Source organism: Patiria miniata, unplaced genomic scaffold (genome assembly GCF_015706575.1).
Source record: "Patiria miniata isolate m_02_andy unplaced genomic scaffold, ASM1570657v1 HiC_scaffold_10, whole genome shotgun sequence".
Classification (NCBI taxonomy): domain Eukaryota; kingdom Metazoa; phylum Echinodermata; class Asteroidea; order Valvatida; family Asterinidae; genus Patiria; species Patiria miniata.
In genome coordinates, this window is record NW_024037048.1 from 21,053,331 (window position 1) to 21,075,583 (window position 22,253).

The 22,253-nt window shown below is 42.1% G+C and overlaps 1 protein-coding gene across 1 annotated transcript; it reads left to right on the forward strand.

Moving 5' to 3' along the window:
* Positions 1–16,303: 16,303 nt before the first annotated feature.
* LOC119739784 lies at positions 16,304–19,056 on the forward strand. Its single transcript, XM_038214859.1, has 2 exons — positions 16,304–16,501; positions 17,728–19,056. The coding sequence occupies exon 2, from the start codon at positions 17,938–17,940 to the stop codon at positions 19,033–19,035; it is 1,098 nt and encodes a 365-aa protein (XP_038070787.1). The 5' UTR covers positions 16,304–16,501; positions 17,728–17,937; the 3' UTR covers positions 19,036–19,056.
* Positions 19,057–22,253: the final 3,197 nt, after the last annotated feature.

A 22,253-nucleotide genomic window follows, 5' to 3' on the forward strand; every position in this document is an offset into this window, starting at 1 on the left:
AGTTGATAAACAATCACAAACGAATTACAACGTGATGAACGATCAAGAAAGAATTAGGACCACGGTTGCGAACACAATTCCGATTTAAAAAATAAATAAAAGAAGACAAATTCCAAAGAATCTGATTACACAGCAACTAAATATTGGTGTGATCAATATTTGTTTTCATCTTAGTTCTCTTTTTTTGCCAACTGATGTACCTGCAAAAAATAAAATGTGAAGGAAATTTCAGTGTGTTTCCGCTATAAGTTCGAGGCACCCTGATGAGTTTAACGAGGAATTTGCAAAGACTGCAGGCCAAAATGTCTGGCACAGTTCTACGGTGGGTGTTATAGGGAGGGAATATCACTCGAGCGATGTTTTCTGTTAAAATTTTGACCAAAAGGTGTATAAATATAGAGAAAAAAATACAGTCTCCCACCAAAATCACTGCTCTGTTCTGATGATTGAGTGAGGAAAATGTCAAATAACAGACACTCACCTCGATGTAACGTTCTTGAATTCTATCACGAAGGGAATCCTCAACACTCAGCAGATTGCGAGCTGGAAATAATACCAACGAAAATGAGTCATTGAAAATCCGCTGGGAGATATCTTAGGGGCTGTTGGGGGAAGCATAGCTGAATTTCACAAGTAAAACACCCCTAGATCAAAATCTCTGTCGGGCGAAATGTGATCTGGATTGATAATATATTTTTTAAGCGGAATGCGTCCTGCATGCAACGGCCCTGAACAGACCCACGCACGAGCAACAATATTCATGTCTTCTTTGAAGGATTTAATATTTTCGAATCAAATGCAGTAACTACCAAAACAAATGCCCATATTTTCTGAGAGAAATCTGTATGCAAAAAGAATTTAAGGCCACGTAGGATCATTTGCAATTGCCCGGAAAAGTACATTTAATGGCAGAAACCTTGCAATGCTGAGAGTGAAGATAAGACTGGTATCAAATACCCGGTGAAAGTATTTCGCCTGATATATCGGTTGAAAACTTTGCAGGTGTTTTTTAAAAATAAAAAAAAATAGTTAAGGTGTTTTAAAGCACGGAATCAAGATACGAGATCCAACAAAATAGTGCATACGTTTTCTCTGCTTTTTCTCAATGATAGTATCCACTGAGCTGAAACTTCAACAGGTTAGTTGCGAGCTTCTTAAGTTTTTATAAGATTCAAAAGCAAATAATCCTATGTTTTCTTGTTTAAATTGCTTGCATTTGAAATTGTAGGCATCACAATGAACATACATTTTCTGCATTATCAAGGACAATCAATCTCACACCAAGAAAGTAGTGGCGGAAATCAGGTGGACACCGCAGTCAAGGTACGGTCGTTACAAAAATAATTATGTTCTGGATTGGAAATCAGCGCACCGGTTTGACTACTAGCATCATCCCCCATCTGTTTGTTAACCGAATAATGTCCCATATTTTTTTATTATTATTTGTGTACCAACTGACCAAACACTTTCAAAGTATTCAGCAAATACTACTATCGCCATTTCAAGAAAATATTCAACGGAATCTAAGTGGCATGCTGAGTGGAACCCTGCATGCAAACAGAGCTTGTGCTTCATATTTTAAGACGAACAGCGGACAAGGCGGATCCGGGGGGGGGGGGGGGGAGGGGACCATGCCCCCCCCCCCGCCCCGCCAAAAAAAAACAACCAATTTTGTTTTTAAGTGACGTCGCAATAAAGGCAGGCACTTGGTACACTACCATCTTTTCGAAACAAAAAATGGTTAAAGTGGTCAGAAATTTCCTCAGATCACCACAGAGCATTTAGAATTACAAAAAATTCGGGGCCCATGATTAAGCGGGCCCTGAACCCCACGCCGTAATTTTTTGGACCCACTTTACGGGGACCAATTTTTTTTTTGGGGGGGGGGCTACCCCAAAAAAATTGTGTTCTGGATCCGCCCTTGACAGGGAACAGAAGGGACGAATAATGTGCACAGACATCATGCTGTACATGATTGCTACAAATGAATCCACCTAGATAAAGCAATTTGAACTTGAATAAAACTGTGAGCATCATCACGATCCAGTCCGTTTGTATTTGCGCCCTCTATATATTCAGTGACACGTTCATCCTGAAATGCTTGAATGTTTGATGATCAAACCGGAATGGCGCACTGTGAACTCTAGCGAAATGACACAGTTTAACAACAAAGTTCAAAGGGTACTGAGTATCCACATAAATGATAACACAAAATAAGACAGGCATGTTTGAGTTGTCCGGATTTCCTGAGGAACGTTCTTCCGTGACCAACTTCCCCATAACTCTTCATCCTGAATTAGTTTGAGTGATTGCCGGAATACAATGTGAGTACATCGAATCAGGATTTCATGTTTAAAAATTAAAACGATAAATTAAACAGGGAAAAAACGAGGCAGAAAATAAGGGGGTGGTTGATCATACCTATATACTGTTTAGGTTAAAGAGTCGAACATTCGCAAGATTGTTTTCTTTAAACCAAAATGTTAACGCAGTATTTTTTTACCTGAACTATTACAAGTGCGTGAATTATTTTGAATAAGTGCGAATCCCGATCAATTTCAACTATTCTGAATCACAGCAGGGAACTTGATGTAATGAGCTCTTGAAAAAATGCATCCAAAATTTGATTCAAAACCAGTCGAACCTGAACAACCTTGTTTTTGACAGTTACTTATTTCCTGTATGTATAGTGTTATATCAGACAAGATATATCGTCTTAAAAAACTGAAGACGTTTTCGAAATAGTTCCGGTGGGCAGACTATTAACGTGTGTTAGCAACGAAATTCAGTGACAAGAACCAAAAAAATAATCCCTTTAATTTATCTGTTTTGGTCAAATGTATAGCATCAACTAAGCTAAAAGTTCAAAAGTTAGTTGTGCTGCATCATACTTAAGATTGTGAACAATTGATCAAATGTTCCTCTAACTGGTTCAAGGTTGCTTGAATTTGTAGTTATAGGAATCACAATGAGCATACAGTTTCTGCATTTTTGTGGGGGAAATCAATCTCATACAAGGGAAGTAGAGGCGCAAACACTACAGCTGGACTACCGCAGTCAAATTACAGTCGTTACATAAAGATTTATTTTCCGGATAGGAAATCAGCGCACCGGTTTGGCTCTAGTAAGCCACCATCTGTTTGTCAACTGAAACTTGTCTCACAAAATATTTCAGATTTGTGAAAATCTGTACCAATCACCAAAAACTTTCGAAAAATAAGCCAAATATCAATATGGCTGTTTGTCCAAATATCCAACAGAATCTCAGCGGCATGCTGAGTGGAACCCTACATGCAAATACATGAGTGAATTCATCGAGAGCTTTTGCTTCAATCTCTTCAGGCGAACAGAAAGCCTGAGCAATTTGTACAAACACCAACTCTACACATGATTTCTACAAATTCACCCAGTTAAATAAAGCAATTTGAACTGGTCTAAAATTGTGTGCATCATATCACGATCCGGTCCGTTTGTATTTGCGCCCTCTATATTCATGACTCGTTCATCCTGCTGAATGTAACTTGATGATCAAAGCGCACTGTGAACTGTAGCGAAATGACAAAGTTGAAAGGGTACTGCTTGAGCAATAACACACAATAAGACAGGAATGTTTTTGATGTCCGGATTTCCTGAAAAACGTTCTTCCGTGACCAACTTCCCCATAACTGTTGATCCTGAATTACTGATTGTCGGGAAACAATGTGAGTACATCGCATGTTTTCAAATCGAAGTGATAAAATTAAAATGGCAAAATGAGGAAGAAAATAAGGGGTGGTTGATCATACTGATTTTATGGGTGAGGTTATTTATAAAGGATGGAGCTTTCGCAAGATGTCTTCTTTAAACAAAAGAAAAACACTTATTTAAAGTATTAAAAGTGCGTGAATTTGTTGAAGCATTAATCACAATCAGTTGAAACTATTCTGAAATCAGCAGGGAACTTGATGTTTTAAACTCTTCAAAAAACTGCAATCAGATATGACTAGAAAAAGTCCTACTGATAGCCTTTGTTTTGACAATACAACTTTCCGTGAATGTACAGTGTGCTATCCATTATAGTGACAAGATTTCAACTTTTTCAAAAACTAAACCAGTCAGTATGTGAACAATAATTTAGTTTGAAGCGTGCGAAATGAAAGTAGATGCGGAAATAATGTCAGACAGGAATTCCTCATTCCGAACAACAAAACCCTGATATATTTGGGTGATCGGGTACTACCCGATCATTGTTTGGAAATGTTAAGAAATGTCTTTCTTTCTTTCTTTCTTTCTTTCTTTTCTGACAATAATTATCTGCGACTTTTCTTCTGAACAGTACAGACTTCAAACCTTTAACAAACATCAACACTGAATCAGAGGTATACCTTTTTAACTCTGACGTCATAATGACGTCATCAGGTATCTAATTACAAGCGATTTCACTGCAAAACCTCATAAACAAAATGAACAATCATGTTCACACTTTGAAATCTGATTGACTATAGATTGATAAGCATTTTTGATATTCGAAGGTAAAGTCGTCTGACCTTTCCTTCCGGGGTTACTGGTAGGTCAAATTTAGGTGAATTTAAAATGCAAAAAGAAGTTGCAGAAAGACGAAACCTGATATGAGCATGAACCTTAGTGTGAAGATGTGGATAGTTTAGTGACGTCGTCATGACGTCATCATACATCAAATTACAATCATTTCAGGTCAAAATTTAACAAAATAGTTTGACAGGCGCGGATCCAGAGGGTGGGGAGGGGGGCCGAACCCCCCCCCCCAGCCCCCGCTGTGAAACATGCACACAAAATATTACCCGTTCGCCTGTCACAACATTTCTATACACATTTTTTTAGGAGCCTCCCCTGCAAAAAATTCCAGGATATGCCCCTGTTTGAGCAATATCTGTTGTCCTAATAAACCTGAGTGTTCAGTGTTTTGTGAAGTGGCAGATTGTGCCTTGGGCGATTGGCTACAGGACTACAGGGTCATCATCTTTGGATGGAATTTTTATCCCAAAAGGTCATCGGATTATACCGCAAAAATTGAACAGACAATGAAAGATGATGAAATAAGCTGTAATTTGATTGGGTGTCTCAAACACCTTGGAGAGTTGTGAGTATTTGTCCTGATCTTTACAAGTGGGGGTATTTATCACTGAGGTCCATGGCAGTTTATTTGCTGGTCTGCAGCCAGATATATTCTTTGAATGACCACAAACGTCTTTGCGACAATTCAGCATTGTGACGTCATCGAACGAAGTTAGTTATAATAGGGAGAATTTGAAACTGAATCGCATGTTCATTCAAAGACCACGAACAAAAAAGCTACGGTTCAAAAAGGTGTGTTCCAGGCGCGGTTCTAGAGCCAATATTTTTTGGGGGAGGGGGGCTAGCAAGTGTGAATCCAGATTTTTTTCCAGGGAAACGTGCTGAAATGCTGACTGGTTATTTTCTCTGGACACTTAGGCCTCTGAAAATCAATACGTGGGGGGAGGGGGGGGGGAGGCTCGTGTCGTATTTTCTTTGGGGAGCGTTCGCTCGTACCCCCGCCCTGCAAACAGGACGCTGGGATTCTTTATACAAAGGTCATGATAAATTACCCAGAATGCCATCCCCACTTCCTTCACAAGATTCGGTGAAGCTCATCTGCCCTTCCCAGCGCCCTGTTTGCAGGGCGGTGGGTACAAGCGAACGGGGAGCGCTGATAAAATCCCACAATCAGGCACACTATATTAACTAAAAGTGTACAATGCACCCTTCTCATTTAGGGGGAGACCGTTCCCATGTACGTCAAATTCTTACATTTTGCTAGTGCATTTATTTATTTTTAAAAGTTTTTTTGGGGGGCTAGACAATTTTTTTTTGGGGGGGGGGGCTTTAGCCCCCCCCCCCCCCCCCGTAGAACCGCGCCTGGACTGTGTTCATAGCAGCGATTGGCCAAAATGTGAGGCACAGTTGTACAGTGAGTGCAGATTTGTACACTTATTTTGTTCGAATGACGTTTTCTGTTTATAACTGTGACCAAAAACTTTTTGCTTGTAAATGAATAGAAAAAAGATACAGTTTCCCACCATATTACAGCTTTATTGCGATGCTTGAATGAAGAAAATATCAAACAGACACTCACCTAAGCACAGTTCTTGAATTCTATCGCGGAAGCACTCCTCAACACTCGAGCGGATTGCTGGCTGAAAAAAAAAACCAACAAAAATATGAGTCATTAAAATCCTCCAGGAGATAACTTGGGGGATGGTGGGGAGGCATAACTGAATTTCAAAAGTTCTAAATGCCCCCCTCCCAAAAAAAGCCTCTGTCGAGTGAAATTTAATTTGGTTTGATTATTCATTTCAAACAGAAATGCGTTCTCCAACGGTCCTGTCTGGACTTAAGCGCGAGGAACATTCATGTCTCTTTTGGAAGGCTTTGCTATTTTCGAATCAAACGAAGTAATCACGCAAATAAATTATATAATTGCCGGGAAAAAAAGTACCTATACCGATTTAATGACAGAAACTTTGCGATGCTCAAAGTGAAGAGACCGGTATCACATAAACACTGTGAATTGTTCAGCCTGATATATCATCTGAAAAAAATGAAGATGTTTTCGACATAGTGCCAGTGGGCAGACTATGAACGTGTGCTACAATCCTGGCCAAATCTCCCAACTCCCCGGCCCCCGTTCAGTGTTGTCGCTCATTGCGCGGTGTGTGCTCCATCAGTTGGAGAGAACAACATTGACCGGGGGAGCGGGGAGTGGGTGACCGTGGCAGGCTCAGGAAGTGTCCCAACCATTTTGGCCGGGATTGTAGCAACGAAATCAAGTGACAAGAACTAAAAAAAATAATCCCTTTAATTTATCTGTTTTTGTCAAATGTATAGCATCAACTAAGCTTAAAGTTCAAAAAGTTAGTTGTACTGCATCATACTTAAGATTGTGAGCAATTGATCCTATGTTCCTCTAACTGGTTCAAGGTTGCTTGAACTTGTGGTTATAGGAATCACAATGAGCATACAGTTTCTGCATTAGTGAGGGAAATTGATCTCATGCCAAGGAAGTAGAGGCGCAAACATTACAGCTGGACTTCTGCAGTCAAGTTACAGTCGTTACATAAAGATTTATTTTCCGGATAGGAAATCAGCGCACCGGTTTGGCTCTAGTAAGCCACCATCTGGTTGTCAACTGAAACGTGACTCTAAACATTTGGGATTTGTGAAAATCTGTACCAATAACGCAACCAAAAACATTCGAAATATTAAGCCAAATACCAATATTGCTTTGTCCCAAAATATTCAACAGAATCTCAGTTGCATGCTGAGTGGAACTCTACATGCAAACATGACTGAATTCGTCCGAGAGCTTTTGCTTCAAATTTTAAGGCGAACAGCAGAGCAGAAGGACTGAGTAATTCGTACAAACATCAGTTCTATGCATGATTTCTACAAATGAACCCAGCTAGATAAAACAATTTGAACTTGAATAAAACTAAGTGCATGATCATCCGGTCTGTTAGTATTTGCGTCCTATTACTGTGAGGCTATAGAGTGTTTATCCGACTAGTCACACTTTTATCCAACAATGTTTGTTTGTAAATGACGATCACTAATTGTGGCGGTTCGGACCGCGCTGGTTTGGCTGTTAGTTATCGTGCAACAGCATCGGTATCATAGTCACGCAAGATCAGTTTCAATTCCAATTTAATTTGTTCATAAACATTTTGTTGTTCAGCCCTCACTCCTCAAGCAACTACACATCACAAGCTTACAGAGAAGCGAGGCTCAAGCCTACTACCACGCTCGCTGTTTGGAAACAGTGTCAGCAATAATCTTCGGAATTTCAATCCCACGTTGATTCAAACTACGTGCAAGAAGGCACATTGTTTCGGGGGAAAAACATAATTGTTTCAAACACTCACCGAGCACAATCTTGTTCTTGCAATCAGTTCTCTCTCTGGTTGTCGTCCGAAGGAGCTAGGTGACGAGCTATGAGGGGAGAAGCGGCCCGCATCTGCCTTAAATCTTGGAATCGATTTCCTGAGAAGTGACTGAGGGACTGTCAATCACACATCACCGACTCGCTTCATATTAATAAGACGAAAGTCAGTTAATATCGTTGAGGCTATTAAAGTCACCCATACAAACTTGTGTCACCGACACTGAAATAGCCACATCCTATTGGTTGATACTGTATCGATGTCGGTGACAAATCCAAAACACGTGATTTGTGATTGACACGCAAAACTACATCCCGGCACTTGTGGTGACCGCTAGTCACCGAGTAACTGTGATTGGTGGATAGAATAATGACGTACACCTGCCGTGATTTACTCGGTGATCAGTTTGCGCTGTATAATTTCTCCATGGTTTGAGTCTCAGCCGGGGTAGTAGAAGTATATACTCAGTGTGTTTTTTGTTTTGTATGTAGTCACCATCAAATTGATTCAGTACATGAAAATCAATTATGTGTAATGGGCAGTTAAGGTTACACACATTGTTAAAATGGGCTTCATTTTAGAACAAACCAACATAGAACTAGCACACTAAATTGTCCAGCTATTGTCTAGTTATTGTGTAAGGTCTAATGTTGAGTTATGACTTTTTTATTTAACAAGGCTGGCTGACGGGGAGGGGTGGGGTCACGGCAGCAAAATCAGTAGTTGGAATAACTAAATCAGAAGTGGAGAGAAGACGACTGGTTTTAAATCGATGCTTCTCATCCGGCCTTCCCTCGATTGATTCATGAAATCTATAGAGAGAAGGGGGTGCCGGGATGGGAGCGCCCCCATAGCGCCAAATGAGGTTCAGCCCCCCCCCCCCTCCACACACACCCACACAATCAACCCCAGACAAATAGTGTACTGTACACTTGCATCTTCTCTACAATACAGAGTCAGGATTGTTTGCAACAACAAGTTTTAGCAGGAAATCAGTGGTTAGGCGTAATGACCGCTTTGACAGGGACTTTGAGGAAATACACAATGCATGGGAATGAATCCACCAGGACAAAACAACATGAACTTCGGTGAACTATGCGCATCCTATCCTGTCCCTGCATATCCAGGGCACTCCAATGGTGACTGTACGCATACAATCAGATCAGTTTTGGCATTGAGATTACATTTTATATTTAAAAAAAAAATCGTCCATTGGGGGCGCTGTTCCAACCAGACGATCATGGACACTATCGGACAATAGGTGGCGCCACGCTGCGTGGCTAAAATAAATACACAACAACCAGACATGCCAGATGGAGCAAAATTGTTGTTCACAAACATGACAAAGTGGAAGGAACTGAAGGTGATATTCGATAAGGAAAAAGCCGCAGCTGTGGAGAATGAAGCGATTTTGGCAGAAGGAATCCCTCGGTTGGACTGGGGTTATCGTGACGATGCTCTTGCTAGATAGAGTGTTCGAGATAGGTCAGCAAATTATGTCGGGTGGGATTCGGGTGTTCAAAATCATGGTCATGGTGTTTGCAGGTTCAAGTGTAGTCCGCGGACCACCGTAGCCTAACTTGGAGTTGGACCATAGCCGGCATAAATGTGGCCAATTTACTGGACTACCTCCGCAAGTAAAGGCCACACTTCCACAATGTCCATCAATGACAATGGCATCATGTACAAAAACATGTCGAACTTTGTCAACTTTTGATATTCACATTTAGGCCTAGTTTGTACTTTATTTTTGATTTAGAAATTACTCACCATGCTCACTTTTGTCATGTTTGTGCTGCCTTTTTCAGATATCTAATTTTCGTGAAATTTCATGTTGAAATTTTGATACGCGAACGTGTGCAAACCTATCTGGAAATTTCACGAAAAAGAGACATCTGAAAAAGGCAGCACTTTCTGATTAGGCTATAAAGAGGGTGAGTAGGCTTCTAAAGCAAAAATAAACTACAAATTAAGCCTAAATGTGCAAATCAAAATTTGACAAAGTTTGACATGTTTTGGTACATGGTGGAAGTGTGGCCTTTATTTATGGAGGTATATAGTCCAGTAAATTGGCCACATTTATGGGGCTAAGTTGGACCCAACTTATCGCCTTTTTAACATTCGGACATGGTCTGGCGATAGTGGGGTCCAAGCTAATCCCCGTATATGCCGAGCAACACAATTTTGTCTTTTGACCCAAAAACCCAACATTGCCCAATAAAAACATCAGATTTCACCCTCAAAATGGCCTCCAAATTACTAGATACGCCACCTGAGGTTCAAGTAGACATCAATAATTAAGATGGTTGTACTGAAGTTTACTTACGATCTGGATGAAAAGTGAAATTTCCCATTCAATCCCGAGAGCTCCCCTTGCGATCGTGAACACGTTCAGTTTCCGACTCATGTTAATGTTTGAACGATGCGATGTGGTCTTCATGCCCAGCGTACATTGTACATTCGATGGTCCCCATATCCCGAGTGCGATTCCATTACCTAACGCAATGCATCGATTATGATAATGAGTAGACTGGATCTCGTTTGTAAACACAAGTACATTTCGAACGATAATAGAGAGTCGGGAACTAGGACAGCTTTTATGGGTGGAAACCAGTTCAAGCTAGTTCCCGATTGTCTTTTACCATTTGAAATCCACACAAAAGCGAGATCCAGTCTACTCATTATCATAATCGATGCTTCGCGCTCGGTAACAGAATCGCACTTGGGATATGGGGACCATTGAATGTATGCTGGGCATGAAGACTACATCACGTCGTTCAAACATTAACACGAATCGGAAATTTAACGTGTTCATGATCGCGAGGGGAGCTCTCAGAATTGAACGGGAAATTTCACTTTTTTCCGGATTGTAAGTAAACTTCAGTACAACCATCTTAATCATCGATGTCTATTTGTACCTCAGGTGGCATATCTAGTAATTGGGAGGCCATTTTGAGGGTGAAATCTGCATGTTAAAAAGATGATAAGTTGGGTCCAAGTTACTCGGACTACTGTAAGTGTAGTGTAGTCCGAAAATTTGGGACTCTCAATACTGTGTATGAGAGTCCCAAAACTTATGGTATTGAAAACATGCAAAGCAAGAAAATAGACTGGCACCTGAAACAACCAGTCCAACACAGCTTCAGTACTGCATCAATCAACCATGCCAAAAGAATTAAAGAAACGTGTGGCATGAAGCGGGAACTAGTCTCAATTTACTACACATTTCTCCGTAGTCAAGCCACCAGACTATTGACACTGAATGAAGAGGTCAGTCTTTTCGAATAGTTGGACCATATGGTCATGATGGTTGGACATGTACCAGTCTAGTTAGTCCCATTTTGAAATCACTTGACCGTTCCTCTCATGTGCAAAACATTGAAGAAAAATCTCCTTTGAAAATTGAATTGAGTCTCCAAACTTGGTTGTTGAAATACTGAGGACATTTTCTTTACCCGTTTTGTTTTGCACGTTTCAGAGCACTCCAGAGCCCTGTCTGCTGTAAGTGTAACTTAGCCCTAGTCCTAGCCCAGGTTGGACTCTGTTGTGTACACGCAACGGAGTCCAGGGTATGAATCTCTCCTGCCATAGCGAACAAAGTTTTAACACATTTAGTATTAATAAATATTGCTTGATATTATTTATGCTTATTGAATTCCTCTCATTGTCTTTGGGTAATGTATTTTGTTTTCATTAGAAAATTGACGTGACAGGTCACACAGTGGATGATTTGGTGAACAAGACAATAGAATACCTTCAGCCCAATCCAGGTAAGAACCAAAATTCGAACATCATTGACGCTAACCTTCCCAAATCCTCCAAAATCCTATTTGCAAAATGTAGGCTTTTGCAGGATTGAGGCTATATGGCAAAAATGTGTGCCTGATTTATGAGGATGCACTGTGTCAAGGTCTTGGGCCGGATCTTGTGTTGTTCCCTGAGCTCAGGGAACCAGACTAGCTGGCTTGCGTCCATTCACGGATGTGTAACCGCTTGCAAAAAAAATGTGGACTAAATAAATTGGGTAAATTGGGGCACTATTTGGACAAATCAGTTTCTTCCAACGATGGTCGGCCGACCATCTTTTGAAATCAATACAACAATTCCCATTTTCTTAAAAATGACAGCACACCAGGTGCCATGATTTCACAGGATGTCTGAGACTGTCATTCACCAATAGTCAAGTAAAGAATTTCATAATAATTTGGTAGTTTTGTTTGTTGGTGTTTGCAAATGTCGTATATTACCTTTAATTGTAACCTTTGGAATAATTACGTTTGGGGTGACTATAGAACACCGGTTTGAATCGGGTCTAAGTATTCACTTCAAACAAACCAAATAGAGATAGATCTTCTATTTGTGTGCTGACCCTAATCAATCGTTTTGTCTTTCCTGAACAGTCTCCAGAGCCATGAGCAAAGTCCTTGGTCAGAACAAGGGAGGAACCAAGCCTCAACAACCCGTAGGATTCCTGGGAGAAGTCATGCTGAAGAACGGCAGAGAATTAGGAGAAGATTCAACATTTAGTGAGCAAACTACAAGATGTATTCTCTTTCCTTCTGTGGTAGACTGATCATAAAGCTCTCAAAAAGGTGCTCTAATCAGTGTTCCAATCCACCAACATAGTACCATGAGTATTGTGTAATTTATGTAGTGCCCAACACTTCAGATATATGCAAGGCCAAGTAAAGAAATAAACCAGTTTCTCGTAGCTGCCCGCTGCCTTTTTTGCACCCACTTTTTATTTTTTTATTTTTTTCTTATTTATAAATGCATGCATTTGCAATATACAGGTGAGTCAAAAAAGACGAAACCCGAATGGCAGGACCAATTTTTGAATAAATTTTGCCTGTAGCACTTTCCAAATCTAGGATATGAAAGCCCAATTATTAAACATTCTTTTAGTACAAGAATCATTCAAATCACTCATGTACTTTTTAAGTTGCTTAATTTTCAACACAAACACTGTTTTAAAATTTCTGTCCATGGATCACAAAAAGTGTTTTTTCAGTAAAATGAAAACAATTTGCATGCATCCCTGTGAGAATTGTTATCACTTTGCTGCAAGAACACTTCCTATTTTTGTGATATGTGGACAGAACTTTAAAACGGTGGTTGTGTTCAAAATTTCGTAACTTGAAAAGTACATGAGTGATTTGAATGATTCTTGTACTAAAAGAAAGTTTAATAACTGGGCTTTCATATATCCTGGATTTTGAAAGTGCTACAGGAAAAACTTCAATCAAAAATTGGTCCAGCCGTTTGTGTTTCGCTTTTTTTACTCGCCCTTTATTTGGCAAATTTGTCAGTTGTCTGTTTATTTGTTTCCAACAATATTGTAGCTACATGTACTAGTACAGCAGATAGGCGATGGGATTGTGCCTTTGATGATACAAGCATGGCATTTGGCACACAGTCAGAGTATGTCACGAGAAAGATATTTGGCCATAGGGCCATCGCAGATTTGTCCTTTGAAAAAATATAGACAAATCCGATGGCAGCCATTTTCTGCGGTGGCGCAATGTTTGCGCGAGTCGCACTCAGGTAGGGGGCGTGCTCTAGGCTCCTTCAACCAATAAGAATACCAAAATGCACGCACGCCTCGTCTTTAAGAACACGTTCAGTATGCGTGTGAGCGAGACACCACCGCAGTAAAAACCTGCTAATTCTGGTCGCCAGATTCCACTATAGGTAGTAAAATGACCAATGACAGCCATTTTGAAAATTTTGAATATTGCTTGTTACCTAGATTTTTTCAAAGGGCAAATCTGTGATGGCCCTTTAATAAGACATACTCTGACTGTGTGCCAAATGCCATGCTTGTATCATCAATTTTAGGCACAATTCTCTCAAATATTTCTGCTGAATAATGCATTTCATAGACCATCCCAGCTCCCGTGGTACACATAGCCCAGCTGTTCTCATTTTGGTGGAAACAACAGAACAATAAAATCTAGCATTTTTATATTGGATACAGGTACGGCGATGGTCGAGATGGGCGAATCGCTGAGGCAACTTTCTGAAGTCAAGGACGCCTTTGATCTGAACGTCAGACAGAACTTCCTGGATCATCGCAAGAACAAAGATCTGAAGGAGATCAACGTGAGTTCCATCTTACAGAATCTAACATCATCCATTATCTGGTTGATTCTGATAGAATCAGGACTGTGTTGCACAGCCACGTTCTGGGAAATTCAAACACAAATTAGGGAAAATGGAAAAGCATAAAGCCACGTCAGAATGAAGTGGCTACGGCTAATACATTAGTTGCACCTATGAAAGCAGATGAAGCCACTTCCCATGTGGGCTAGTGTTAGTCGTAGCCATGTCATTCAGACATGGCTTATGCTCACTAACAGAAGGGTTAACCAGGGTTACTGGAAATTACATTCTCATATAGCGTAATCAGGCATGAACAAAATTAGCAGCCATTTTGAGGTCGCGCCACGACTACGTGCACGCGTTCTTAAAGACGAGGCTCGCAAATGTTTTGGTCAAAGGAGTCCGGAGTGCGCGATTCACGTGAGCCTAGTGCCTTCGCAGAACCACCTGAACATGCTGAAAGAGGTTGTCCCCAAATTAGTCTATGCTACCCCTGACGAAGAAATTTAAACTGAAAAAAAAATGTGAAATTCTTGCACTGGTTGTTCACGGTAGAGTAGATCATTTGCAGCTATCCAAAAAGTAATTGACAACATTAATTTTGAAAAGCATACTTTGTTTTAAAGATAGTAATGGCTCTGAACTGCCTGTGAAATTATTCTTTCTTGCATGCTGTCATTTTGAAGAAAACAATTAAAGAAGGTTGTTTCCAAAGATGCGTCTAAAGATGCATTTTCGGACCTTGTACCATTATAGCAGATAACTTGTGATCCGCACAACTAAGTTCTGATCATAATGCTTCACAGTGACAAGCTTTTGTCAAATCACAGACAAATTGCAACTTTAGCAGATTACTTACGATCAGCACTGCTCCGCATATGAGAAGGCTTGTGCTCTTGGTGATATGGGAGACGAAGTGAACCAGCGCAGGCCTGCATCCAGGGCGACCAGTCAATGCAATAATCTGTGGCCTGTACAGGGAAATACAACAATCCACAAATTGAAAGGAAGAGGGAATAGAACCTGGGACCTCCGCATTGCCGTTCCAGTGCTCTACCAACTGAGCTACCAAGCTCCATCGTGTTTAGTCTCCCACTTTGTCAATGTCTATGTTAAGAATAGGCATTGGTCAGAGTTGTAATGACTCGAGTCGACTTGAGTCACAATTTTATGCAAAATTTATGTTCACGTTACTTTGCAAATACAGTACGGAACAGCTGCCACTTGTAGTGTACAAACATACAACGTGTCACAGACTCCCGCCTTGTGGTTCTGGAACGCACAAAATAACATTCCGGAACCGGACTTTCAACGTATTTTACATTCTTTCACTGCTCAGTTCATTGAATTTGAAAAATGATTGTAGGTGTTCAGGGAAAATATTTAGTTGGTGGGTTTTCGTCAATTTTGTAAAATTGGCTCTTATCTGCTTTTGCAAATGTACTCTTCAAATGCTTTACAAGGTCTTGGGCCGGATATTGTGATGTTCCCTGAGCTCAGGGAACCAGACTAGCTGGCTTGCATCCATTCACGGATGTGTAACCGCTTGCAAAAAAATGTGAACTAAATAAATTGGGTAAATTGGGGCACTATTTGGACAAATCAGTTTCTTCCCGACCATCTTTTGAAATCAGTACAAAAATTCCACTTTTCTTGAAAATGACAGCACACCAGGTGCCATGATTTCACAGGATGTCTGAGACTGTCATTCACCTACAGTCAAGTAAAGTATTTCATAATAATTTGGTAGTTTTGTTTGTTGATGTTTGCAAATCGTATATTACCTTTAATTGTAACCTTTGGAATAATTTCGTTCGGCCTGACTATAGAACACCGGTTTGAATCGGGTCTAAGTATTCATTTCAAACAAACCAAATAGAGATAGATCTTCTATTTGTGTGCTGACCCTAATCAATCGTATTGTCTTTCCTGAACAGTCTCCAGAGCCATGAGCAAAGTCCATGGTCAGAACAAAGGAGGAACCAAGCCTCAACAACCCGTAGGATTCCTGGGAGAAGTCATGCTGAAGAACGGCAGAGAATTAGGAGATGATTTAACGTTTGGTGAGCAAGCTTCAAGATGTATTCTCTTTCCTTCTGTGGTAGACTGATCAAAAAGCTTTCAAAAAGGTGCTCTAATCAGTGTTCCAATCCACCAACATAGTACCATGAGTATTGTGTAATTTATGTAGTGCCCAGCACTTCAGATATGCAAGGCCAAGTAAAGAAATAAACCAGTTTCTCGTAGCTGCCCGCTGCCTTTTTTGCACCCACTTTTTATTTTTTTGTGACAGCTCATTTACATATTTCTCCTGCGCAGCGCCCTCGCTTGACCCTTAAGGTAAAGCTCACACTTATCCTTTGTCTTGAGTGAGTCATTCCACCACTAGCTCTGTCACTGTTAACACCACAGCTAGTGTCCTGCTTCCTTCTACACATGTACTTTAGTTAATGCCTCAAGATTTTGTGGATGACTCGACTGGGGTAAGAATTCATTTATATTGTTTTAATAGTTGTTCTTATTGCTGAAGTTCCTAAGTTTCTTTTTATTGAGACTTTGTGAACACTTTTTGATTAATTCTGAAGTTAGCTTGAGTATTCTTAAACTTTACTCTGATTACTGAATTTAAAGTGGATTCATTCTTTGATGGTCTTTAGGAAGCCCAGATTCACTGTGTTGTTGTATTTATTATTGCATATTTAGGAAAGATCATCCTTTTGATGACTTTCTGTGTTTAGAGATATAATCTATTTCCATGGATTTGAAGGATTTAGATTTCCCTAACTTTGATTACATGTACATGTATATCCACCTTATTTCTTGTTCACATTTAGTTAACTCCTTGAGTACACAAAGTTCAAGAATAGATTTCCTTATTTTACTATATATTCCTCATCATCTATTTTCCACTTTTTTATGTACATATTCTTAGGTTTACACTTTAGTGTATAAATTCATAGTTCCTTTGTCCTGTGTAGATGCCCATAGTGCAGTGTAGTAAAGCCACTGTTTAGACCCTTAATCCCCTAAGTTGCTGCATATATAATGAGGTGCACTCAGTTTCTTGGAAGGCACCATACGTTAGTACAGGGAGGCAGGAAGTCTGCCAAGTATGTTTATTACCCTGCAGAGATTTCTTTTGTCCAGTGTTTATTGGAGCGTGTGACCTAAGATACCAGTAGTGTCTTATTAGACTGGCACACTAGTCCTTAAGTTTATGTGATGCAGCATATATTACTCATATTTCTCTTTTTGTACTTAATTAAGCATGCCATCTGCATATTTGTTTAGCAGAATGTTTAGTTACATGTATGTTATTTCTCCATAGTCCTTTTTTTGTGATATTAATTCATTTTTCCTAAGTTAGTTTCTTTATGGATCCTTAGGTTATAATGATGAGTACACTGATTTAAGTCTATGGTTTGCTGAGTCCATAGTCATATATTTAGAGGTCACTGCACATGTGCTTTAGTTATTTCCTATTTTGTCTTTGCAAGTTAAAGCATTCACATGCCTTGTATTAATTCATTTTGGAATTTAACTTGACTTTACGGTTAGAAGCAAATTGTGTTATCGAGTTCGATTTATCTCTTTTGATTGCATTAGATTCTCTGAGGATTATTATTGTTCTTTTTATAATTTGCTTTGCTGGATTGGTATTTCCTAAAGCATTGTATTTATATGGAATTTCTATTTTGTATCTTTTCAGGGTTTGTTTTGTTTGTGTAAGATGCAGTTCACCATTAAATGAACCAGACACAGTAAATGTACACCATCCTTGTCGTGTCACATTTCCCAGTGTCACATTTGGCGTCGTAGACAGGATGGTGTACTAATACTGCATCTACCCCCAGTCGAGGATGAGGCGAAACTAACGGCAGACAACTGACCCCGAGACGAGCTGCTACAGTTATCAAGAATGGAGGGAATGGAGCAACTGCGGGCCGAGCTTGAGGCGATGAAGGTAGCTCTTCAGGCGGAGAAGGAGGAGCGTGAGAAAGCCACAGCAGGCGTCAGCTCCACTACCCCACCAGCGAAGCAAATATACGTAGCGGCAGGGAGACGGCTGGACCGCTTCAGGGGAAAGCCGGAGAAACCGAGTGATCCATCTGTCCAAGAGTGGGTCAGTGACGTCAAAGGTCAGTTGACTGCACGACAGATCGGAGGGGAGGACGGTGCTGCGTTTATCATCGACCATCTTGCCGGCAGAGCTAGGCAAGAAATCCTTGGCAGAGGTGACACCGTAAAGAGTCCAGAGGAAATCTACCGTGTACTGCTGAAAGTCTTTGGTGATGGTGAGACGCTTCCCCAGATCCAGCAAAAGTTTTTCTCCTTCCGACAAGGCCAAGGAGAAGATCTACTGAGTTTCTCCCTCGAGCTCATGGAATTGTTTAATTCCATGGCTCGCCTGGATGTCTCCTTCAATGCTACAAGAGATAAAACGCTGAAGGGAAGACTAGCCGAGGCAGTTTATGATGAGGGTCTACGGAGAGAACTGCGGCGCATGAACATCGATTCGCCAGAGCTGAGTTTCTTCGATGCCAGAGACCGTGCCATCGAGTGGCTTGGCACCAGCCGTGTCAAAACCCAGAAGGCAGTAGCAGTACAGGAGGTCAAGGCTGAAGACGGGGCACATGGCATGAAGGCACTTCTTGAGAGGCAGGGTGAACAACTGCAGCGGCAACAGCAGCAGATTGAGGCACTCTTACAGGCCATGCAACGACCTGCTCGCCGTTGGAGTCAGGGTCCTAGACGTTGCTACAATTGCCAGTCCACAGGTCATCTCAAGCGAGACTGTCCCCATGCCCCGTCATCCCCGTTGTCAGGAGGAATGAGTCAGGGTACCAGGGATCCCCAGCAGTTTGTCCCCCAGCAGTCTATGGCACAGCACTTTGTCCCCCAGCAGTCCGCGGCCCAACAGTTCGTTCCTCAGCAGTCCCCAGTACAGCAGTTTGTCCCCCAGCAGTCCCCAGCACAGCAGTTTGTCCCCCAGAAGCCTGGCCCTCAGTTAAACTAGAACGGCCTGTCATTGAGAGCCACACGGCAGGCCCACAAGAATCAACTAATAGCGGCTCAATCTACAGAAAAGCGGTAGGGCAGTGTCCAGAATCTGTCGTCCAGCTTGGTGCATCAAGGGTGCGTTGTCTACTTGACACAGGAGCGCAAGTTTCAACGATTACTGAATCTTTCTTCAGGGAACACTTTCCTGAGACAGATTTAGTAGATGTGACTGCGTTCATCAGCATCTCCGGTGCTCAAGGTCTGGCCATTCCCTACCTCGGCTATGTTGAATTGCCACTAACAGTGCTGGGCCACTCTTTCATCAACATGGGTTTTCTGGTGGTCAAGGACCCTACAGGCACATCAATTGCAGAGAGGAAGAAGAGAGTACCAGGAGTGATTGGGTCAAACATCTTCAGGGACATCCGAGAGAAGTTACGGCAAGATGCAAGCGGCCAAAACTACCTGGAGGTTTTGAACAGACGAAGTGACGGACCTGAATGGGCTCATGTACTCGCTCTCTATGAGGAAGTGCGAAGTGGCACTGTACATCAGCCAGATATTGCAGGTAAAGTCCGAACAGTGGGTTCCAAGCCCATCCTAGTCCCCGCCAACTCTCTCCTTCTGATGGAATGTTCAGTGAAACCTGCTGCAACTGATGTGACTTACGAGGCCATAATAGAACAGCTGGATGTAGATGTGACCCACATACCAAATGGGTTAGCTGTAGCTCCTACACTAGTCTCCGTCGACAGCAGTGGTAGAATACCGGTTCAAGTTGCAAACTTCACGAATGATGACCTCTATTTACCCCCGAGAACCCCAGTAGCCACAGTGAGCAGTGCGGTCGCCGAACATCACAGCAGAGCTTTTGAAGCAACTTGGCAGGAAATGCAGGCAGGTGAAGTTAAAAACGACTGCGCTGATGAAGCCAGGAGCCTGATGTCACGGATGAAAGTCGGTACTGGGCTAAGTGACGATCAGCAACATCAACTCCACCAACTAATTTCCAGCCATGCCAGCACATTTAGCAAAGATGAAGACGACATCGGACTCTGTGACAAAATACCTCATGCTATCAACACTACTGACGATGTTCCAGTTCGAGTACCTCACCAGCGCATACCTCCTCACCAATGGACTGAAGTTCGAGAATACCTGCAGAAATCTCTCGAAAGGGGCGTGATCAGGGAGTCATCCAGTCCGTATGCTTCACCGATCGTACTCGTGAGGAAGCGAGATGGAAAGCTGAGGCTTTGTGTTGATTACAGGGCCCTGAATGCCAAGACTCACAGAGATGCCTATCCACTTCCCCGCATCGACGAAGCCCTCGATGCACTTGGTGGAGCAAAGTTCTTTTGCAGCCTGGATCTCGCCCATGGGTTCCATCAAATTCCCTTTGCTGCAAAAGATGTTGAGAAGACAGCATTCCGAGTAGGGACTGGAGGTCTGTACGAGTTCACCCGTATGCCCTTCGGCCTCTGCAATGCGCCAGCCACATTCATGCGCTTGATGGACAAAGCATTCGGTGACAAAAACTTCCAGTCTCTCATCGTCTACTTAGATGACATCTTAGTCTTTGGACGTACCTTCGAGGAGACGCTTGAACGACTACGGTTAGTGCTGGACCGCCTCACTGAATTTGGCTTGAAGGTTAAACCAGAGAAGTGCAACCTGTTCACGGAACAACTGAAGTACTTGGGCCATTCCATATCTGATGGAGGGATATCTCCAGATCCTGAGAAGATAAGCGCGGTGAGAGAATGGAAGAAGCCAGCCACAGAACGTGAACTCCGCGGGTTTCTTGGTCTAGCTGGGTACTACCGCCGTTTTGTACCAGGGTTTGCTAAAGTCGCGGCTCCACTCCACACACTCTTAGGAGGAACAGGGAAGAAGAAACACAGAAAGGTCAGTCCCATCAAACCCATATCAGATGCATGGGATGAGTCTTGTGACAAGTCGTTCACTGACTTGAAGCAACTTCTGACGACTGCTCCTCTCCTAGGCTACCCCGATTTCTCTCGTCAATTCATCCTGGAGGTTGATGCTAGCTACCAAGGTCTGGGTGCAGTTTTGTCCCAAAAACAAGAGCAAGGTTTGGTAGTCCTGGGTTACGCCAGTAGAGGCTTGAGAGAGAATGAAAGGAACATGCAGAACTACAGCAGCATGAAGTTGGAACTGTTAGCATTGCGTTGGGCAATCACTGTGAAGTTCAGGGACATCCTTCTCGGTGCAAAGTTTGTCGTTTACACTGATAATAACCCCCTCAGCTATCTTCAGACAAACACGAAGTTGGGAGCGACAGAGACCAGATGGGCTGGAGAGTTGGAACAATTCCAGTTCACTATCAAGTATAGATCAGGAAGGAGTAACCGCAATGCCGATGCCCTCAGCAGGAAGACCACTCACAGTGACGATCTGCAAACTGCCCACTCTGAAGAGATGTCCACTGAAGAGACTATTTCTTCATCTTATTCTTCCACTCCCATCCCCTCCACAGTTGTTTCGCAAGTAAGAGGCACCCTGGTTGAAGCTGGACTAAATGAACTCCGCATCAGACCAGATGTGACAGCACCCGCTGCGATGTCAACCCTTCCCTCCATCTCTACTGAAGACATGGCTACACTTCAACGGAACGACAAACACCTAGGCAGATTGTGTACTTACTGGGAGAGTGGACGACAACCACACATCAGTAAGCTCATGAAGGAGGACAAGCCAACGCGGAAGTTACTGAAGTTCTGGAACCACCTGGAGGCCAGAGACAACATTCTCTACAAGAAAAGAAAAGAAGCAAGTGGCGAGATCAGTCAACTTCTTCTTCCTCAAGTTCTACGAGAGCAGTTGTTAGCCGCAGTCCATGATCAGGTTGGACATCAAGGAGTAGAAAGGACCCTTGCACTCGCCCGTAGCAGATGTTTCTGGCCAGGGATGATACACGACATCGAAGAGTACTGCCGGAATTGTCAGAGATGTATGTTAGCCAAAGCTGGGAAGAAGCTCCATCCTACCATGGGTTCCTTAATCGCCAAAAGACCCCTCGAAGTTCTTGCCATTGACTTCACCGTCCTGGAGCCTGGCACAAACAATGTGGAAAACGTGCTGGTTCTCACTGATGTCTTTACAAAGTTTACACAAGCCATACCATGCAAGGACCAAAAGGCAAGAACGGTGGCTCGATGCTTAGTGAGAGACTGGTTCGTCCGTTTTGGTGTGCCTCGCAGACTTCACAGT